Source organism: Nilaparvata lugens, chromosome 4, assembly GCF_014356525.2.
Source record: "Nilaparvata lugens isolate BPH chromosome 4, ASM1435652v1, whole genome shotgun sequence".
Classification (NCBI taxonomy): Eukaryota; Metazoa; Arthropoda; class Insecta; order Hemiptera; family Delphacidae; genus Nilaparvata; species Nilaparvata lugens.
The window spans coordinates 43,653,344-43,672,999 of NC_052507.1; the positions used below are offsets into that span (position 1 = coordinate 43,653,344).

Here is a 19,656-nt window from a genome sequence, read left to right on the forward strand (position 1 = left end):
GAACTTGCAAACTATAAATTATGAAATTAGATGGACTAATCCAAATAATTTAGGTATTCCATGATATCTATTTGGCTTTTTATCTACTCCAAAACAATAACTGAATTGTGTTTGCTCAGTTAAGTCTAGAACTTGAATTTAAACCCTACCCCAGTCGAGGGTTTAAAATCACGCTGTTTCAAGTCCTGGACTTAACGATTTTTGATTAATCCTTGACTCGGAAAGAGGCGAGAATCTAATTCAAGTCCTGGACTTATAAGCCCTTCACTCAGAAAGCGAAATTATAAACTCCAGGGTCTAACATAATCTCTAAACTCCAGAGTCTATTTAAGTCCTCTTCTTCTTTAGCTTCAATCATTCGATTGGTAGGCACCTTTCCATCGTTTTCTGTCCAGAGTATATTTTTCAGTTGAATGTAGCTCTGGATCCCTAAATCTTTGGTAACTTGTTCAGATATTGTAGCCGGTGTCTTCCACGAGTCCTTTGTCCAATTATAATACCTTCCAGTATTCTTAACGTGAATTCGTTGTGTCTAAATACATGGCCAAGCCAAGAATGGCTTAGATTTTTTGCATATTTCAAATTTTTTCTCAAAAACTACTCACACTACAGCTTCCAGGCTAGTTTTATTCAATTTTTCAGATATTTTTTAAAATATGAATCCAGCATAAGTTTCTCAAAAACTAGTCGCCTAACAATTCAGCATCGGTGTATTTCACCAGAGGAACTGAATTCCGGGCGAAATCTTTCACCCTGTATAGCTCGCTAATGAAGCGTTTATGGATATATGTTTATATGAACTTTTTTCATATTTTTACCTCTACTATCACGTATTAAATTATTTTACCATAATTATGAATCGCCCTATATATATATATATATATATATATATATATATATATATATATATATATATATATATATACTTATTTATATACAATATATGTATATATATATATTGTTTATTTTTGTGTGTGGCGAAAAATAGCGTTCGCACCACGGGCAAAAATGTTTTTCCGGCTCTCAATCTTTTCTAAACCGTAAATCTTTTGAAAACCGGAAAAATCTCATTTTCTGCTCTAGGTGCGAAATATACTATTTATTAATTCAAGTTCTGGGTCCTTGGAGTAAGATCATCACTTCTGTCTTCATTTTATTCATTTCCATGTTATATTCAGTCTTCAATATGTCATGCAAGGTATTTAGTGCTCTCTCTAGACATCCTTTGTCTTGCTACTATTGCAATATCATCTGCAAAACGTAGCATTTGCACTCTGAATCCATTCACCTTGATTCCGGAGCAATACTTCTTGCTCTTATTAATAGCCTGCTCAATATAGATGTTGAACAACAAAGGTGATAAATTGCAACCCTGTCTTACACCTATCTTGATAGCAGCTACTCTTTCCTTGTCACCTTGTTACCTTTATGAATGCTGTTTGATTCTTATACAGTTCCTTTATAATCCTCCTATCCCTGTAATCTACTTTAAGTCTTCTGAGTGAGAACATTAAAGTTCTCTAATAAGAAAATTCCAGTTCACCCTGTCAAATGCCTTCAGTAAATCTACAAACGCAATAGATACCCTCTTGTTCCCATATTTCTTCTGAAGCGAAATTTATCATCGGCTAGGTTTACATCAATTTTAGCTTCAAGTCTTCTTGGAACAATGCTTGTGAATATTTTGGATGCATGTGATAAAATACTTAATGTCCTATACTCATCGCATCTTGTTGCATTATACTTTTAGGCAACATCACCATTAAGCTTTTCTTAAAGTCAAGGGGGACGTTTCCAGTTATATTTATGTTCTTCAAGAGGATGAATAAAGTATGTTTCATCTCATCATCCGAAGCGTGCAAGAGTTCTGCTGGAATGCCATCTGCTCCATATGTTTTTTTGGACTTTAGCTCATGTAAGGCTTTTTCCATTTCTGAGAAAGTAATTTAAGATCCCAGCTGTTTATTCTCTAAAATCATTCAACATTACTACAGAGATGCGCTACATAGCCTACTTTTTCCATCTATCTGCCACCTCATCATTATCCATCAGAATTTTCATGTCTGTTGATTTAATAATGTTGCTTCTAACAGTATGCTTGCCAAACATCTTTCAATTCGAATTATATGATTTTTCAACGTTTCCTCTCTCAAAGCTACTTTCTATATCATTGCAACACCGACTAAGCCATTCTTCTTTGTCTTCCTTTGCATGCCTATTCACTAGATTTCTAAGTCTGTTATAATCATTCCTATTCTTATCTCTTTTGTGCTTTCTTCTCAAATCCATTAGAGCTATGGTGCCTCACTTATCTAAGGGCTTCTTGGTTGCTCCTTCTGGTAACCTACTGTTTCTTTGGCAGAAGTCACAATTGCATTTTTTAAATTATCCCACTGATCTTATGTGTCTAACACTGGATATTCTACTTGATTTAAACAATGTTTGATTGTGCAATTGTATCTGTTAGTATTTTCCATCATCTTCAGTTTATCTACTGCCCACTTGCTGTTAGCTGGTCTCTGTCTGAACGATCTCTTTCCTCCTTGTAACTTGAAATCCATTTCAACAGTATTGTGGTCACTGCAGATGTCAGCTACAGGATAAGTTTTGCTTTGCTGTATGCACCGTTTATGTTTTTCTTCACAATCATGTAATCAATTTGAAATTTGATGCCTTGCTATGTCCCCCGGTTGAATCCATGTATACTGTCGTCTTAGGGGTTGTTGGTTACCAATGACCAGGTTTCTCTCTACACAGAAATCTATAAGCCTTAGTTCGCACTCATTCCCAATCACCTCCTCATCACTCCCTCCCCCTACAACAGCGTTCCAATAACCAAGGATGATCAATGTTTTGTTTTCTTTCACATAGCTCAATACTTCCTCTAATTGCTCATGAACTTCCTCCAGTTCTTCATCACTATAAGCAGATGTTGGCTTGTATGTTTGCATGATGGCTAAATTCTCTCCTTCACCCTCCAACATGATCAACATTATTCTATCACTAAACAGCATGCTTCTCACTCGTCTTCCCCATTTCTTGTCCAACACTATACCAACTCCTGTTGTTCTGGCATTTTCACCTGAGAAGATAATCCTGTGATCTCCGCTCCAAAAGTATCCTTCAACCTTCCACTTGATTCTCACTTATTCCAATGACATTGACACTCAGTCTTTTCATTTCAAGTTTCAAATTTTCTAATTTTCCACACACACCTAAAGATCTCACATTCCAAGTAGCAACTCTTAAAGTTTTCTCCTTCCTGGTGATTTCATTTGATGCTGTCCCCACCCGGAGACCCGAACGGGGGACTGTTTCACCTCCGGAATATTTAGTAACAGATGGACTCATCATGATAATTTAACTGCTGCCAGAATATGTATGTGGATCTGTAATGCATTGGTTTTCTCCTTTGCCTTCTGCATCCTAACGCCGTTGACCATCAATAATGGTTCCTTCGCCTTCTAGAGCACTTTCATACTCCAGGGGCAATAGGGTGCCCAACTTTCAACCGCTCATCCACCCTAGGCAGGCTGTTGGCACTTGATGAAAGTCTTCTCCTTATCCCGGGAGATAAATCGGCTCGGCCAAGAGAGGCCATATGAAATTAAGTTTTCATAGAAAATAGGAACGAGAGAGAATAAGAATTAGGACAAGGGAGGCCTTATAGGACAGAAATAGAAACAATTGTGCGCCACCGAGAAGACGGTAGGTCACCCTGTCAAAGCAAGATGTCCACCGCCATCACCCCAGTTACGCACAGAAGAGAATGGCACACAGCTAAGTCAAGAAATAGTACCATTCTAGAGGATAGAGCTCCAGAGCAAGTAGAAGAAATGGAAGGGCTAAAAAGGGCTCTGGAGAGAGGCTGATTGCAGAAGCACTTGGGCCGGTTGCAGACGAACCACCATCGCATGTGGGATGCGGGACCAACATATCACAGAGCAATAAGACGACTAACGCAGAGAGTCTTTCACACTACATTTGAGAAAACGCTCATTAGTGTGATTGTGGTAAAGCTAGGGGAAGCGAGGTGATCAAACCAGTGGTACCAAAATCGCAAGGAAAATAATCGCTACCACATCGCGCAACGCCATGTGGAAGTAGAAAGTAGGTGTAAATCATAAGGTTGCTATAATTTCCAAAACATTGCCACTGCCATGCCTGCCAATGCATTCCATATGCGCTGCGTTTGTGGTACCAGAGAAGGAAAATAGTAGCTCCCACATGAGATAGTGGTTCGTCTGCAACCGGCCTTATAGCAACTGGGCGGTGGGATAGCCAACCCTATGCCTTAATGTGCATCTTATTACTCTATAAATTGATAAACGATTTGTTATTTCGTTACAGATCTCAGATAAACAGCATCCAGAGCTTCAGTCAATTCGAAAGCATATCAAGTCATGTTTCTCGGATATCAGCTGCTTTTTAATGCCTCATCCTGGACTAAAAGTTGCCACAAATCCTAAATTCGATGGAAGACTAGCGGGTGAATATTAATCCTTGTATTATTATTGAAAGACTTATCTGCGGTTATACAGGTGTAGAATAAAAGCAACTTTTCAATACAGTAACTAATAAAAAGTACAGTAAAAAATACAGTAACTAATAATAACTCATATGCTCTATGTACGCATAAGAATAAATTAATTCGTATTGTTGCTTGGTTTTGAAATGTGAACTGTTACATTGTTGAAGTTTCATTGAATTTTGAAAATGTTATCAGAAATAATATTTTTCTTACATTGTATACTATTGGATTTTTAGTACAATTTCCAGCTCGTAATGCTCTAGATTGCTATAATTTTCTTTGTTTATTTATTTTTTTTTAAATTGATTGTCACAACAATGAAGTCTATATATACTGTTATAGCTGGCATGCCACAAGAAAGTCCAAAACTTTAGATTGCACTAAGTCCAAAGACTTTCTCGTGGCATGCCAACTTCACCTCAGCTCACAAGACGAGTGCAGCACTTGTGGAAGGATTAGTCACACTTCAAATTTGCATTTGGTAGGTGCAAATATTTCTGTTGGCATCAGCCACATTCTTCAATAGTCATTCATTGTAATCGAACATTGAACTGAGAAGTAGTGTTGTGGTAAATCATAAGGTGATCATGTTGACTATCACTTAATTATGAGGTTTCTCACGGAATTGTTTTTTTTTTTAGTTTTCAAGTATATGATATACTGTAAAGTAATAGGGCTGAATATATTTTTTATGAATTATTATAATGTTTGAACAGAAATTGAAGGCGAATTCAAGTCGGCATTACAGCAGCTGATTCCAATGCTGCTGGCTCCTGAAAACCTCATTCTCAAAGAAATCAGTGGACAGAAAGTGAAAGCGAAAGAGCTGCTGCAATATTTCAAATCCTATATCAACATGTACAGCGGTGACGAATTACCTGAACCGAAGTCGATGCTTGTTGTAAGTAATATAAAATAATTATCAACCATGAAATTCAATGCTAATTACTATACTAGTAACGTCAATATTCAATTTTGATTTTTTGCCACTCATCCTCTTGGTACTAGATCAACGCTAATATAACTCTATAAAACATCGACACAATCAGATTTCATCCTTAAAGTATAGATGATTTTACTATCCATAGATTCAAAATGAAGTATGAAACTCTACAATAGTGATATTGTGGAACTTCTTTTTGAATAGTTTCAACTTTTTAATGTTTACACAATGTTTTCTAATTTTTAATCCATCCATACACTGCGCAGACGCAGGAATAGGAAGTTTACTCTTCATGTTGCTCTACATTTGAAGTTAATTTAATGAATTAAGTGAGTAATAGAGAAGTTTTAACTGTTATGATACAGGCCAAATAGTGATGGTGTGCTGTTGTATGTAGTGAATCCTTTGTGAATTGTGTTTAAACTCTTGTAGCTCTAATATTGTGTTTCTGACTGCGTACATAACCTAAGAATCGGCTAGTTGTTGAATTCATTCGGGGGTACCAAGTCAAATCATGTTTATTCACAGTAAACAGTAAACACTAAGATGCTATAAATGAATGAAAATATATATGTACTGTTAATATACCCCAGTGATCGGAGCGGAACTTCTTATCATGGGCCATATGAATAAGGTTGAGCATTTGCTTATACTTCTAAAATATGGAGCATTTGCTTCATTTTCTATGAATAAACGTGAGCAAAACCTTTTGTTCATGCTCATCAAAAAAATAGTTTGAGCATTTGCTCAAAAGTAAAAGCTTTTGCTCAAAATTGTATGAATATACTAGAGCATTTGCTCAACTTTTGAAGCAAATGCTTCAAAAAAGGTGAGTCTAGTCTAGAGCAGCTTATCATCTTTTGCTCATTGTAAAATGGCTCAACTAATTCATATGAGGAAGAGGAAACTATACTAGATACGATCACAACCAATAGTTGAGAGCTATAAATCTCTTTTCAGATTCAACCATGATATATATCACCATCATCCCTACAAAAGAATAAATACAAAAGATGTTACCTGTTATAAAGATAGCCATCACAAAATAGGAAATAGGCATTTAAGAAGATGAGAGTGTAGACGATTATAAGAAGGCTATTGATATTATGAGAAAATGCTGAAGATTATTATAGGGATGCCATTTTTTTCACGCTATTATTTCAGAATTCTAAACTCAACTAACCTAAAACTCTATTCATAAATGGAAAACAGAGCAGACGACGCAAACACAAGCGGTGCACCCTACTTGCATATTTAGCGCTTCCGTAAGCTATAAAAACAAAGTAAGGCTACAAATTAAAGCGAATCAGCAAATGAAAAATCTTTGAAATACGTGAGCATTTTCTCCAGAGTTCAGGAGCATAAAGTAAGAGTAAAAGGTAAAGCTTATTCATATAAAAATGAGCAAATGCTTTTGCTTTTACCTTTTGCTCATGAGCATTTGCTCTGGTTTTATTCATATGGCCCATTGTCTACCGTTTCAAGTGATAAGATACCAGTATAACGGTTTCTAATTAATTTTGTATCGCTAGTGAATGCAATCAGCTGTGCGGACTTTTGTATTTTAGCGGGTTTATCGTATCATAGCAACGTAGTTTTGAACTGTTTTCAAGTGCTGGCGGGAGAGTTTGAATTACGATAGCTACTTACGTCAACTAACTGTTCTGTATGATATAGCTCTCAATCTTCCAATAAAGCACTTTTTCTCACGTTACGGTTACAACAACATAATTAATATGAACTTCACTATCAAACAGTGTAAAACATCTAGAGGTAATGCTGCTATTGAGTACAACTGTGTAAAGTACAGGAAAGCATCAACTTCGAATAAAGGCGATGTTACATGGCGGTGTTTATACAAAAACTGTTCAGTATCGATAAAAACAAATTCAAATGTATCTATTGTACGGGAAATAAATGGATCGCACGAGCATCTTATTAGTCAGGCTGGTATAACTACTGAAATTGACGATGAACTTTCCATTGTGGACAAACAGAATAGTTATGATGACAAAGATAGTTTTACTACCCTTCGGACGTTAATAGGTGACAATCAGTTACAACAGGATAATGGCAAATTAAGAGCCAGAATAAAAGTACTAGAGGAACAATGGAATGCGGCCATCAATCGTTCGATGGAGCTGGACATTCGTTTAATGGAGATGACGACTTGTGAGCAGCCAGGGAGGCCGGAGCAGGAGGTGTCACAGGAAAGCACCCTAGTCGATCGTCTTAGCCGATTTCTCAGGACTGAACTTATTACTGACTCCGATATGGACTGTTTTTGTCATTTTCTGATGAATTCTTTTCCAGGGAGCCAGGTAATATTGCCTTCTGTAACTGCTATGATCATACATGATGAAAAAGCTGATATATCTTTCCTGAATAAAATTGTAAATCATAATAATAATATTATTGCATTTGTTGTTAGTGATAGCCAACAGACTGAATGTACTAATGGATGGTGTGGTTCTCATTGGAGCATTGTATTGTATGATAGGGTTTTCAATAAATTTATTAGCTTTGATTCGTTGGGTAAACATAATGATAGTTACGCTAGTACTCTGGTCAGTACGATAGGCCCATTATTTTAAATCAGCAAATTTGATAAGTATGCCCTGTCCACCTCAGAACAATACTTTTGTGGTGTATTTGCACTGTATTTTATTGAAGAGGTTTTGAAATTTAGGAAAATCAACAAATCTACATGCTTAACTGCAGGTCTTGAATTGGACAATGATTTCAATGCTTCCAGCTATAGATGGAGGATGCTTGCTAATGCATGTGAGGTTTTGAAACAGAGTGTATGGAGACATTCACGGTCGCGATTTGGTACACTACCTTGATCAACTTGAGCTCGGAAAATCTGTCAGTGGTTTTATCATGCCAGGCGCAGGATTTGACCCTATTGCTAATAATATAAGAAGTGACACTCATGATTTATCATGTGATGATAACGTGGTTGTTATTGGAGGGTCGAATGATGTTTATTTTAATGAGGCGTCGAAATTTTTAAGAAGCTTGATTACTCTTATCCAAGTATTGAATTTTACAAATATATTAGTATCCACAATACCAATGAGGCATGATCTCATTGAAAACACCTGTGTCAACAATGAAATAAGAAAAACAAATAGAAGAATTAAAACGATTTGTGGAAAATTTGGAAGCATTACATTCTAACTATAATGAAGTTAAACGGGCTGTAAATTTTATAACGTCTACTAATATTGAATTCAGAATTGGATATTTAAATGTACAAGGCCTTGAGAATAAAAATCTATTAGTCAATGAATATGCGACAGACAATAATTTTGATGTATTATGTATATGTGAGCACTGGTGTAGGAAGACTGAATTGCCTTTTGAACAGTTGGATAATTTTAAATTGATCCAGTCTTATTGTAGGGATACTCATATGCGTGGGGGGGTTGCAATCTTTGTGACGGAAGCACTGTCAGGCAAGGCTAAGAAGTTAGAGCTTGAGTCAATGTGCCAGGAGCTTGATTTTGAAATAGCTGGTGTTTGCATAGAGATGAGTAAGGTGGTAATTTTATCTATCTATAGGTCACCTAATGGAGATCCATCAAAATTCTTGGAGAGTTTGAAAGCTCTCTTTTTATTTTACGCGACGAGTTATAAATGGAGAAACTATAAAATTGTAATTGGTGGAGATATAAATACGCATTTCGATGTAACTGTCAATAAGAGTCATGGAGCTGATTTCAAGAACCTACTTAGGCAATATAACTTCACAGCACAGAATAATATGCCGACACGAGGGAAAGCTTGTCTTGACAATGTGTTTAAAAATGCTTGCATCACAGAACTGAATCAGATTTGCAAAGTTATCAAGTGCACTTTCTCTGACCATGACTGTTTGTCTAATTGTGAAGAATTTTTCTATAGATAAATCAATTAATAATACCCAGGCTAGAATTGTTACTTCTAGGCCAATAGATGTCTTAAAATTGGCCAATTGTAGAGAATCTCTTAGAAATTATGATTGGGTAAGGTTTTTTAGTAGTATGGATTTGTCTACAGCAGGTCAGATTTTTGATAATTTTTTTTGATAAATTTATGAGTATACTTGATAGCACTATTCCTCAAAGAAAGTGTGAAGTTAATGGACATTTCAGGAAATACAGAATCAATAAACGTAAGAATGATTGGTACACAACTGAATTGACTAATATGAAAAATAGGATGATGATGCTTTATGATTTAAATAAGAAAGTTAATACGGAGGTAACTAGGCTATTATACTTGGATGCTAGAAGTGAGTATAAAACAGCAATTATGAATGCTAAGAAAGCACACACAATTGGTCGAATTGAGAAAGCAGCAAACAAATGCAAAATGGCCTGGAAATAATAGGTTCAGTAAATGCAACAACGTAATTCTAGTATCACCTGATGAATTTAATGATTTCTGTGGGATTGCGGTTGATGATATAAATAGTAGGATAATGAAACCTACCGAGACTGCAATGGATATGATGCAGAATTTCATCACTGGAGAAGAGAGGCCTACTTTTCAGTTTGCTGAAGTGACCATGGATGATGTCCTGGATGCTCTGAATAGATTAAAATCATCTGACAGTGTTGATATATATGGCCTCACAAATAATCCACTTCGGAAATTAGGTGATTGCATAGCATGTCCTTTAGTTTATTGTATAAATAAATGCATAGAGCAAGGCGTTTTTCCTGATACACTAAAACTATCGAGAGTGATACCTGTTTATAAGAAAGGTGACAAGAATTGCCCTTCCAGTTACCGACCAATCTCATTAATTCCCATTTTTGCCAAAGTTTTTGAAATTATAATTCATAAGCAAATGTGTGAGTATTTAGAGCAACATAAAATTATATGTAATGAGCAGTTTGGTTTTATTAAGAATAGGTCGACCACACAAGCTGTTGATTCACTCATCAATAAAATTCTTGAGGCTTTTGAGGGTAAACGCTTTGCTCAGGTCACAGAAGGTGGCCTGAGCAAGGCATTTGATTGTATTGACCATTCCGTTCTTCTGGATAAGATGGCGGCAATAGGATTTCCCAATAGATTATTAAAATCTTATCTACAAAAGCGAAAACAGATAGTGTGTATTAAGGGATCAAGATCCAAGGTATCAGAAGTCAAGTATGGTGTACCACAGGGTTCCGTGCTCGGGCCGCTGCTTTTTATACTAATGATAAATGACCTACCAAGCTTCGTGAAGAATCAGACAATATTGTATGCCGATGATACAACCAACTTTTGTAAATGAGAGTAATGGCATCCACAAACTTGAAACTTCGTCGGCAACATCTATGTCTAAAGCATCGGATTGGTTTAGAGCAAATGGGTTCCTACTGAATGAGAGCAAGACCCAGTCACTGCTTTTTGGTTTGAGGGGAACTACCTTTTGAACTCCTCTAGAAGTAGTAAATTTCTTGGTATTTTCCTAGATGAGAAGCTGACTTGGCGGCCACATATTGAATATTTGACTGGTAAACTCTCTAGAGTTATATATCTCTTACACAACTCAAAAGAGCATGTGACCTACATGTATTTGAGATCAGCTTACTTTGCGTTTTTCCATAGTCTGCTATCATATGGAATTATTTTATGGGGAAACTGTAGTGATATACGGAGTGTGCTTGTACTCCAAAAGAAAGCTGTTAGAATAATTTCTAGTGCACAATTCCTTGCCCATTGTAGACCTCTGTTCAATTGGCCGAAGCTATAAATAGCTTTAATTTGTATTGTATATTTGTTCAGGCGACAGCCGAAGCGAACAACCTGTCGGCAGTGGCGGCGGCGAAGGAGACCTACCACCAACTGATGGAGGGGATCTGCGGCGGCGCGAAGCCCTACCTGAACACGGCGCACCTGGAGACAGAGCATCTGCGCATCAAGGACAAGGCCATCAGCCAGTTCGCCAGCAAGCGCAAGATGGGCGGCGACGAGTTCTCACAAAACTACCGCATTAAACTTGAAGCTGTGAGTCTCATCACAACTCAGTATCAATGTTCACATAAACTGTTGAAGAACTTCACTGTAGAGGAACACTTCATTTCTGTTGAATCTATGTCTTTTCAATTTTTTATTTCTGTATGATTTTCTCAAGATGTAGAATACTGTAATACTGCAGAGAAACATTACATTTTCTGTTGAATTCTATGTCATTCCAAATTTTGATTTCTGTACGATTTTTCTCATTATAAAGAAGGCTATAATCTTATTAGATTGAAATATTTATGTGGAAGGCTCTCATTGAATTTTAGTCTTTGTGGATGGTCTCCTATTTATTGACTCAATACTGTTGTTCATCAGTTTCCTCCAGTTGTCATCTTTGTGAAATCTACTCGAAAATTAAACTCAAAGTCTCATTATTAATTTGGTTTGGTTAAATTTAAAATCTTATTGGCAGGGTAGAACGTTCCAACTTTCAGTATTCTAAAAATTGTTTCTCCCGTTTCAACTGGACAGTAAATTTGGTACCCATTTTTCAACTTATTCATCCTCCTGAGGAAACTAGATAAGATAGTGTAAAGATTTCAAGTATGATCACTCTTCTAGTTGACATTTTTTAAATGCTCTATGATTCATCATGCGAATTTCCAAGTTTAATGTATGTTTATCTTCACCTGTTAGCTATCGATGAACCTTCAATATTTAATTCAAGTTGCTAAAGTTGTTGCTCCATTTATCAGATAAAATTTTTTTTGAGTAATAAATTAATTATTTTATTTGTGTAAACTGTAAACCAACTTATAAATAATTGGAAATAAGTAATTTTGGAACCACTTGTTCAATGTGCAGCTAACTTACACCAGAAATTGATAATATCAGTCCAACTGCAAGGATGAACGCGATTTAACTCGAATTTTATTCGCATGTAATACTTTATTTTCTACTATCCTATTACATTCATTTTACGTAAGATCGTTTTTGTACACTATTTCAAAGCTGTCTATATTTGGAAGGCTGTTTAAAAAGCAGTTGTCTTGTTATTTCTATTCTCAGTTGAAGTTTATATGAATGCCAATCTTCAAATCACATCCTTTTGATTCCATTCGACTCATAAATGGTTGACACATATAAATCCAAATCTACAAATATGAATGAATAACTTTAATTGATTTTGAACTTGAGGCTGAGATTTGAATGGATTGGTTCATTTCAAGCATGTTAATTTATAGCATGCCAATTATTGTTCAAGCTTGTTTATTTTTGTATAGATGAGTTCTTATTCTCATTGAAGGTTCTGGCTAATAATTTTAAAAACTGTGCTTTGCTCTTTATTATTTTCCGCGGTAGAAGCAGCGGGAATTCGGGCTCAAGACTTTATTTTGTTTTCAAAATTTTCCATACCAGTCAACTCTATGATGTTGAAAGAAAATTAGGTAAGCACATTACTGTGTATCAATATCATTTCATATGTTTATTTTTAGTGTAGATGAAATTATATTCATTAAATCTTTATTTGATGAAAATAGAATATTGCTGTTAGTAAACTAGTAAATAATGATCTTTAACTGATCGACAGAATTACAATACTGTATGTTTTTGAAAAAAATCCATTACTCTCTAAGGAGGTATTTTGTGGACAATAATTTACCACTACTTCGATAATAATCAATATTGATCATGAATGTCATGGTAAAAGTTGATTTCATTCAAAATTATATTCCTAGTAATAATTTCAGACTAACACTTCAATTTCATCGCTTTCCCTCCGTAAAACGTTTGGAAGTAACGTCTGTAATGCAACCTTTCGAATCTTTTGTCAAATTTTGTTCCATATCATTCAATTATTAACTATAGATATTTTCACTTTCTCTATCATTGCAAACAGAAAAATGTATAATGAATACTTCAATTTTTTGTGTCATAAGCACTAGTTAAAATATTCAAATCGATTTGTTACATAATCAGGTATACGAAGTGTATTTTAGTTTTTTAAATTGATTAATCTTGAGCTCAGCTTTGTAAAGTTGAGAGGAACATTGCATACCGTACTCAGTAGCCTATAAATTGAATACATCCTCCGTTAGGCCGACACATTAACGACACATAACATTAACGACAGGACAAGTGTGTGTTGAGGATGTGTGAACAAAAACGACATTCATGCAAAAGGCTTCGAACGAAAAACAACAGCTTCTAACATAAAATAAACAAACAAAATAATAAATAAATCACTGGAAAATTACAAAATAATGATGCAAAAATAATTTTACCTCAAAAAGAGCAGCAAATAAAAAATAAAAATCAAATCAAAAATACAGATATCTAACCTCAAAAAATTCTGTTGGACGCCTTTCGCCGATGACACAACTTGTCAGTCGAATATGTTTGTTTGCACATGCTCGATACACTTGTCCTGTCAATAGTGGACAACTTTAGAAATTATCTTCAATAACTATTGCAATTCATCGTCTGCACAATCGCTTTCCATTATTGCACTTGATTCTGCACAGTTACATTTTTTTTCATTCCTTCGTCAATCCTAATCTAGTTGTAAATAGTACTAATCATGGTTTATTTTCAATTTCTTATGTTCAGTGTTGTCGAGCATCTTCGTATTCTACAATATTCATTTGATTTTAATTTTGTATAAGTACAATTTGACGCATAAAAGCAAAATTTGTGTCATTACTATTCTGTTTTCATGCCATTGATCTGTTGTTGATCTCTACTCGTTATTAATAGATATGTTTGATTGAATGTGATTCATTGACATTTTACTTGCACTTCAAAAGCGGTTCATTCCATTACATCCAAAATGATCCACCGCTACTTATAGATCTGTTGAAATTCACACTTTTCTAGAAATATGTATTGATCATATCAATATATTATTATCAAAGAATCCATCATCAACTACTCATAAAGCAGTACGATTCAATGTATTTGTAAATACAAAAAAAACCGTGATAAGAAGTCAGCCATTCCTGTATTACAATATCTTTACATTTTTATCAAATAGGCCCCACAATAGACCAGACAGTGAAAATTCGTTTTCTATTAATTTGAAAGTTTTTTCTGTTAGAATTTAAATATATTGGTAACTAAAAGAAGTAATTATTTGTGGATTCTCATCCAGTACATCCAATTATTGTAATTCTGTTGATATTTGAGGTCTTATTACTTTTTAGGGCTTTCCACTTAACTCACGAAACAGAAAATTCCATTTGATTTAAATCAAAGTCATTATTGTTGGTAAAATCAATGAATAGTATTCATGTTGTTTTATTTCACTAGATCATTGTTATTTTCAATTCCTTATTTCTTAATTAGCGTTCTATTCTTTACTAGTAGATATTGTTCACAATTATTATAAGTTTTACATTATCTATTATTTGTAATTAGATATTGTTATTGTTTACTTTCTCTATTCTTCACATTAACTTACTACTATTTTACAGGATCTGGATCAGCTTTTCATGAACTTCCGCGTCCGGAATGAATCGAAAAACTTTTTCATCCAGATCAGTGGAGCAATGAAACTATTCATGCTATTCTTCTTCGTTGTGAGCGTGGCTGCGTTTCTGGCCTCACACAATAATGGACTGTTCAACTCCAATGCCAGACCTAGAAATTGGAATTGATAATTATTATTATTACGAATCAGATATTCTATCAATAACAAGGACCATGTGTTACATTGCCAAATTATAGCATGGGAAACATGAGTATATAGATGTATTTCTCAACTTCAGTTTTTCTATCTATTCAAAACCTAAATAAATATTATAAACTACAAATTATAGTTTGGAATACGTGTCGGATGTCACCGGTTCAGGGGCGAGGCGTGACTTTTTGGCTCTGTCATCTCTAGGAACAATTCAGTTGAAAGTTTGAATAAAAGCTGCACCCCCCCCCCCTACTTGAAAGGAATAATGTTTCATTTTAAAAGATTGTTTTAATTTTTGGAACAAAATATTTCAAATTAATATTTAATATACAGTTTTGAGTGCTAATTAGAAGAAATTTTGTTATCAATTCGGATCATAATTTTTCTAAATTTAAAATTAATTGTTTCAAGTGTTTGTATTTTGTTTCAATGTGGAAATTAGTGAAGAATTGAAAAGTCACACATAACCTTCATTTGAACAATTTATTTTATAAAATTGGAATGAAAAGAAGTTTTGGACTGTAGTCTGTTTCTTTGTCCTTAAGTTGATTGTGAATGATAAATAAATGAATAAATGAATAAATTACTTATCGAGCAATATCTATTAACTATTTATCTATTTATTATATGATAAATTTACTATTCAAAATCCTAGAGTTGAAAATTCTAGAACTTGGCTAAATCTCGAGCTCGGAAACTGACCCTCAATAATTAAAATAAATTGAAAAAAAATGAAATGGAATAATAATAATAATTATCAATATATCAACAAATTGCTAATAAAATAATTATCGTACGGTTTGCAACACTGGCGCGGAATAGTGGATTCGCAGAAAATAGCAATGTCTTTGACCGTTGACTCCACCATCGTTTACGGGGAGAGGGAAAGTGATGATGCAGAAGAGTGGTAGTAACAATTGCTAAATAGCATTACTGGAATCGCATAATTTGAGAATCACATTGAACGGATGGAACTGATAATGCAGTAGTCTACTTTATTCAAACTTGGCGCGCTCGCAAAAACTATTCTCTTTTGGTTTCTTCACCTTTTTTTGTTTTTATTTTAAATATTTTCAATTCAATAATATACACATTACATATCAATTTCTGTCCAGTCATCGGCGAATCCAGAGATGACCGGACCCCTCGCCTCTGCACCGGTTTTGTATCAATATCAGAATGTGCCCATCGAATACTTCTAACAAATAATTTCCAATTTGAATCATTCAGTTCCATATAAATTCAGGTTGAAAAAGTCTCCCATAACAATATGTTTTCCAAGTGAGAATTTAATTTCATAAGAGGCAGCTCAATATGAAGAAGGATCATTGAGTGTAATTTTTTTAAACAATCATAATATTCTACTTGATCATTTTCTCATTGAAAAATATCCACCTCATTGTCTTGTAACATTACACCTGACTTATTCTATAATAACTTAATTCATGGTACTTTAGAATTCTATTGTTGATATCAGAAAATCGTAAAGGAATAAATCAATTGTATTAGATTTTTTTAAATAGGATATTATTTTCAAGAAGTGTGTTTCTTTCAGTCATAATTTTATATTCCTATAGACTATAGTCTTCAATAAAAATTTGAATATATTTTTTAATAATTGGTACCTAAAAGATTTTATAATGCCAATATGATTTTCTAAAATGTTTGTTGCATATTAACCTAAACTGTTGGACAATATCCCAGTATCATTCTATTTTATGATAATGATACGTTGAAATGATTATATGAATACTCATTCCGCAATGCATTAACTATTAATACCATAATCTTCGGGCAATTATCAAAATTTGTTACAAATTTTTCTCAAAAAATGATTTAAGAATCTTCTTATGAACCTCACAAGGATAATTTTAAATAAATATGTTTTAATTTTTTTACAGAATTCTTTCTGTGCTAAAAATTAATTTATCAGATATGTAAATTGAGTGATTAATTCAAAGTTCCTTGTTTATTTTAATGAATTTCTGTGATAGCACTTCATTTCTGTAATGTTGTTAATTCTCTTACTTGTTTTTTATTACTCTTTCTCTTTCCTAGTCGAATGGTTGTATGTTAAATTTATAACTATATAGTTTATAATGATGTTGGATTTATATTTGTGTAGATTTATTAATGTTACTTATAGAATTAGACTCTTGCTTGAAAAGGTTTGCTTAAAAATTCTATATATAATATAATATCACGATTGGGTTCCATATTAGTGTAATATTTTTATATTTGATAGCTCTTAGCTTGTATTTTTACATTCTTTACAATAAAATTCAATTGACTTAATCATCTTTTTTGAAATTCACTCATGTACTCGCCCAGCTCGAATTGTAATATTACCAACAAATTAATTGAACGTATCAATCTAGGAATTGAATTAAGTATAAGAGGTAAGTTCTCCACAACTGTTTATGGGGTTCATCATGAGTTTTTCCGTTTTACTCACAATGACTCTTATTTTATTTTATTCAATACTCAATTTTTTTAAACATCTATAGTTTCATCCAATATCAATGATCCTTCTTATTTCATTTACTTACAATACAACATAGAGATTCATCTTCTAAATTTCTTCTCTATCATCTATTTGTAATATTCAACAACCAACTACCTTGTTCGAGGTTCTTTGAACTTATCTTTTTGTTGTTTATATAATGAATGTGGAAACTTTGGTGAAAGAAATCGATCATGAAATAGATTCCTTGAATGGTTAAGCGTTTGTGCATACTTCTCCATATCATTTTCAAGAATTACAAATTACTTTCAAATCTTGTGACTCATTAGAGATCACGAATTTTTTTTAGCGTCCATTATTATTTTTATATCTTCACCTTATAATATGTTACTAAATATCTCAAGATATCACATTTGACTTTTCACGTTTTCTCAACTCAGCAAAGCACAAGTGAATGAGGCTATCAAAACTTGCTAAACAATCGAGTTTGAACTTGTTTACAAATTTGCAAAATTACAGTTTCTAAATGTTAACAATTTAATATAGTAATATATCTTATAGAATATAATATAGTAATATATCTTTTAACGTAATATATTGGTTTTAAATATATTCCTCTATTTGAACAATGTATGACTATAGTATTGTACTTTAGTATCTTATAATGTGATGCATTTCTTTTTAATTCTATTTCGTCAAGTAAGTGTATTCCGTTACTCCCTTATACATCGAGTATGTTGTCAACTAAATATGACCATGGAAATAACATAAGAAGATATCCCATGTTATAATATTATCCCATGTTATGTAGTTTATTTTTCAAATTTCAAGCCGTTTTCTTGCTGAGTCAAAACTTATCCGATTACTGTTGACCACTGTCTATTATTACTGTTTTTGATGAGTGTTTACTGAGAACGGCACAATATGGGAGACTACCAGCGTCACATAGCTTTACGAAGAAGTACAATCTGTTTGAGTTGGCATTGAAAATGTGAAGATAATCGCCCTATACCATGGGATATCTTCTTGTGATATCTTTTATCTATGCTATGCCACTGTGACAAGTATGAATGATAGTTTATGGTTGTATTTGCAGGACATAGAAGAGCTGTTCACAGAGTTCAAATGCCACAACGAGAGCAAGAACATATTCAAAGCGGCGCGGACTCCAGCCGTGTTCTTCGCCATTGCTGTCATCACGTACATCCTGTCGGGTGTGTTCGGGCTCATTGCCATGTACACGCTGGCCAACGCTTGCAACCTCGTCATGGGGATGGCGCTGCTCACACTTATCATGTGGTCTTATGTCAGGTCAGACTAATTAGCTCACAATATCAAACTATTTTTATTTATTTATAGATATGTATATGGGAATACAGCATATTTACATAGAAGATGACAAATGGTCAATATGTGTTGTGAATCCATTCTTCTCCACTTTTCATTTATACTTTGAATTTAAAAACACTCAACTTTCTATAGTAAGGACCTAGTTATAATGGCAGTGGAGAAAGATAGGACAACAGTGTTGCCGATTCCCTGTCTTGACACCGCCTTCTATAGAAAATAGCTAATTCATAACTGATAGCTAATACTAACTGTTCATTCTTGTTTAAAATAATCAATTATATTTTATTCGTCAAGAAAATATACTTTTCAATTATTGAATAATGAATTTGCATTATTGAAATTAAACATTTTGTTAATTAGTTATGTTTCTTCATTAAAAAAAAGATCTGGCAGCCTTGCGGAGCTAAAAAAAGATAAAGCTATCTGCTTTGTTGAATGATAGAAGGATAGCAACACCAATGTCAATCAAATACTGTCATTATAACATGTACCTCACTATAGCAATGATGACGTTTCGACCTGTTGTTGGTCATCTTCTGAAGAGGGGTCTGAAGATGACCAACAACAGGTTGAAACGTCTTCACTGCTAGAAAGTGTTTTCAAAGGAAATAATATATGTGATTGTAAATTGAAAGGCAACCATGTATAGAATTTATATATTGAATGTCCAAAATGTCTTGAAACATCTCAATATTAAGGAATGCAACTGAACTCTTGTAGGCAACATATTTGACAAAATT

The 19,656-nt window shown here is 33.9% G+C and overlaps 1 protein-coding gene across 1 annotated transcript in view; it reads left to right on the forward strand.

The window, feature by feature from the left end:
- LOC111063539 (atlastin) overlaps window positions 1-19,656 on the forward strand; it is a gene marked incomplete at its 5' end in the record, with an annotated part of 32,355 nt that overhangs the window by 6,928 nt on the left and 5,771 nt on the right. Inside the window, 4 exons of the mRNA XM_039427504.1 lie at window positions 4,351-4,489; window positions 5,248-5,432; window positions 11,241-11,462; window positions 18,663-18,877. Coding sequence (XP_039283438.1) covers window positions 4,351-4,489; window positions 5,248-5,432; window positions 11,241-11,462; window positions 18,663-18,877 — 761 coding nt within the window. The remainder of the gene's footprint in view (window positions 1-4,350; window positions 4,490-5,247; window positions 5,433-11,240; window positions 11,463-18,662; window positions 18,878-19,656) is intronic.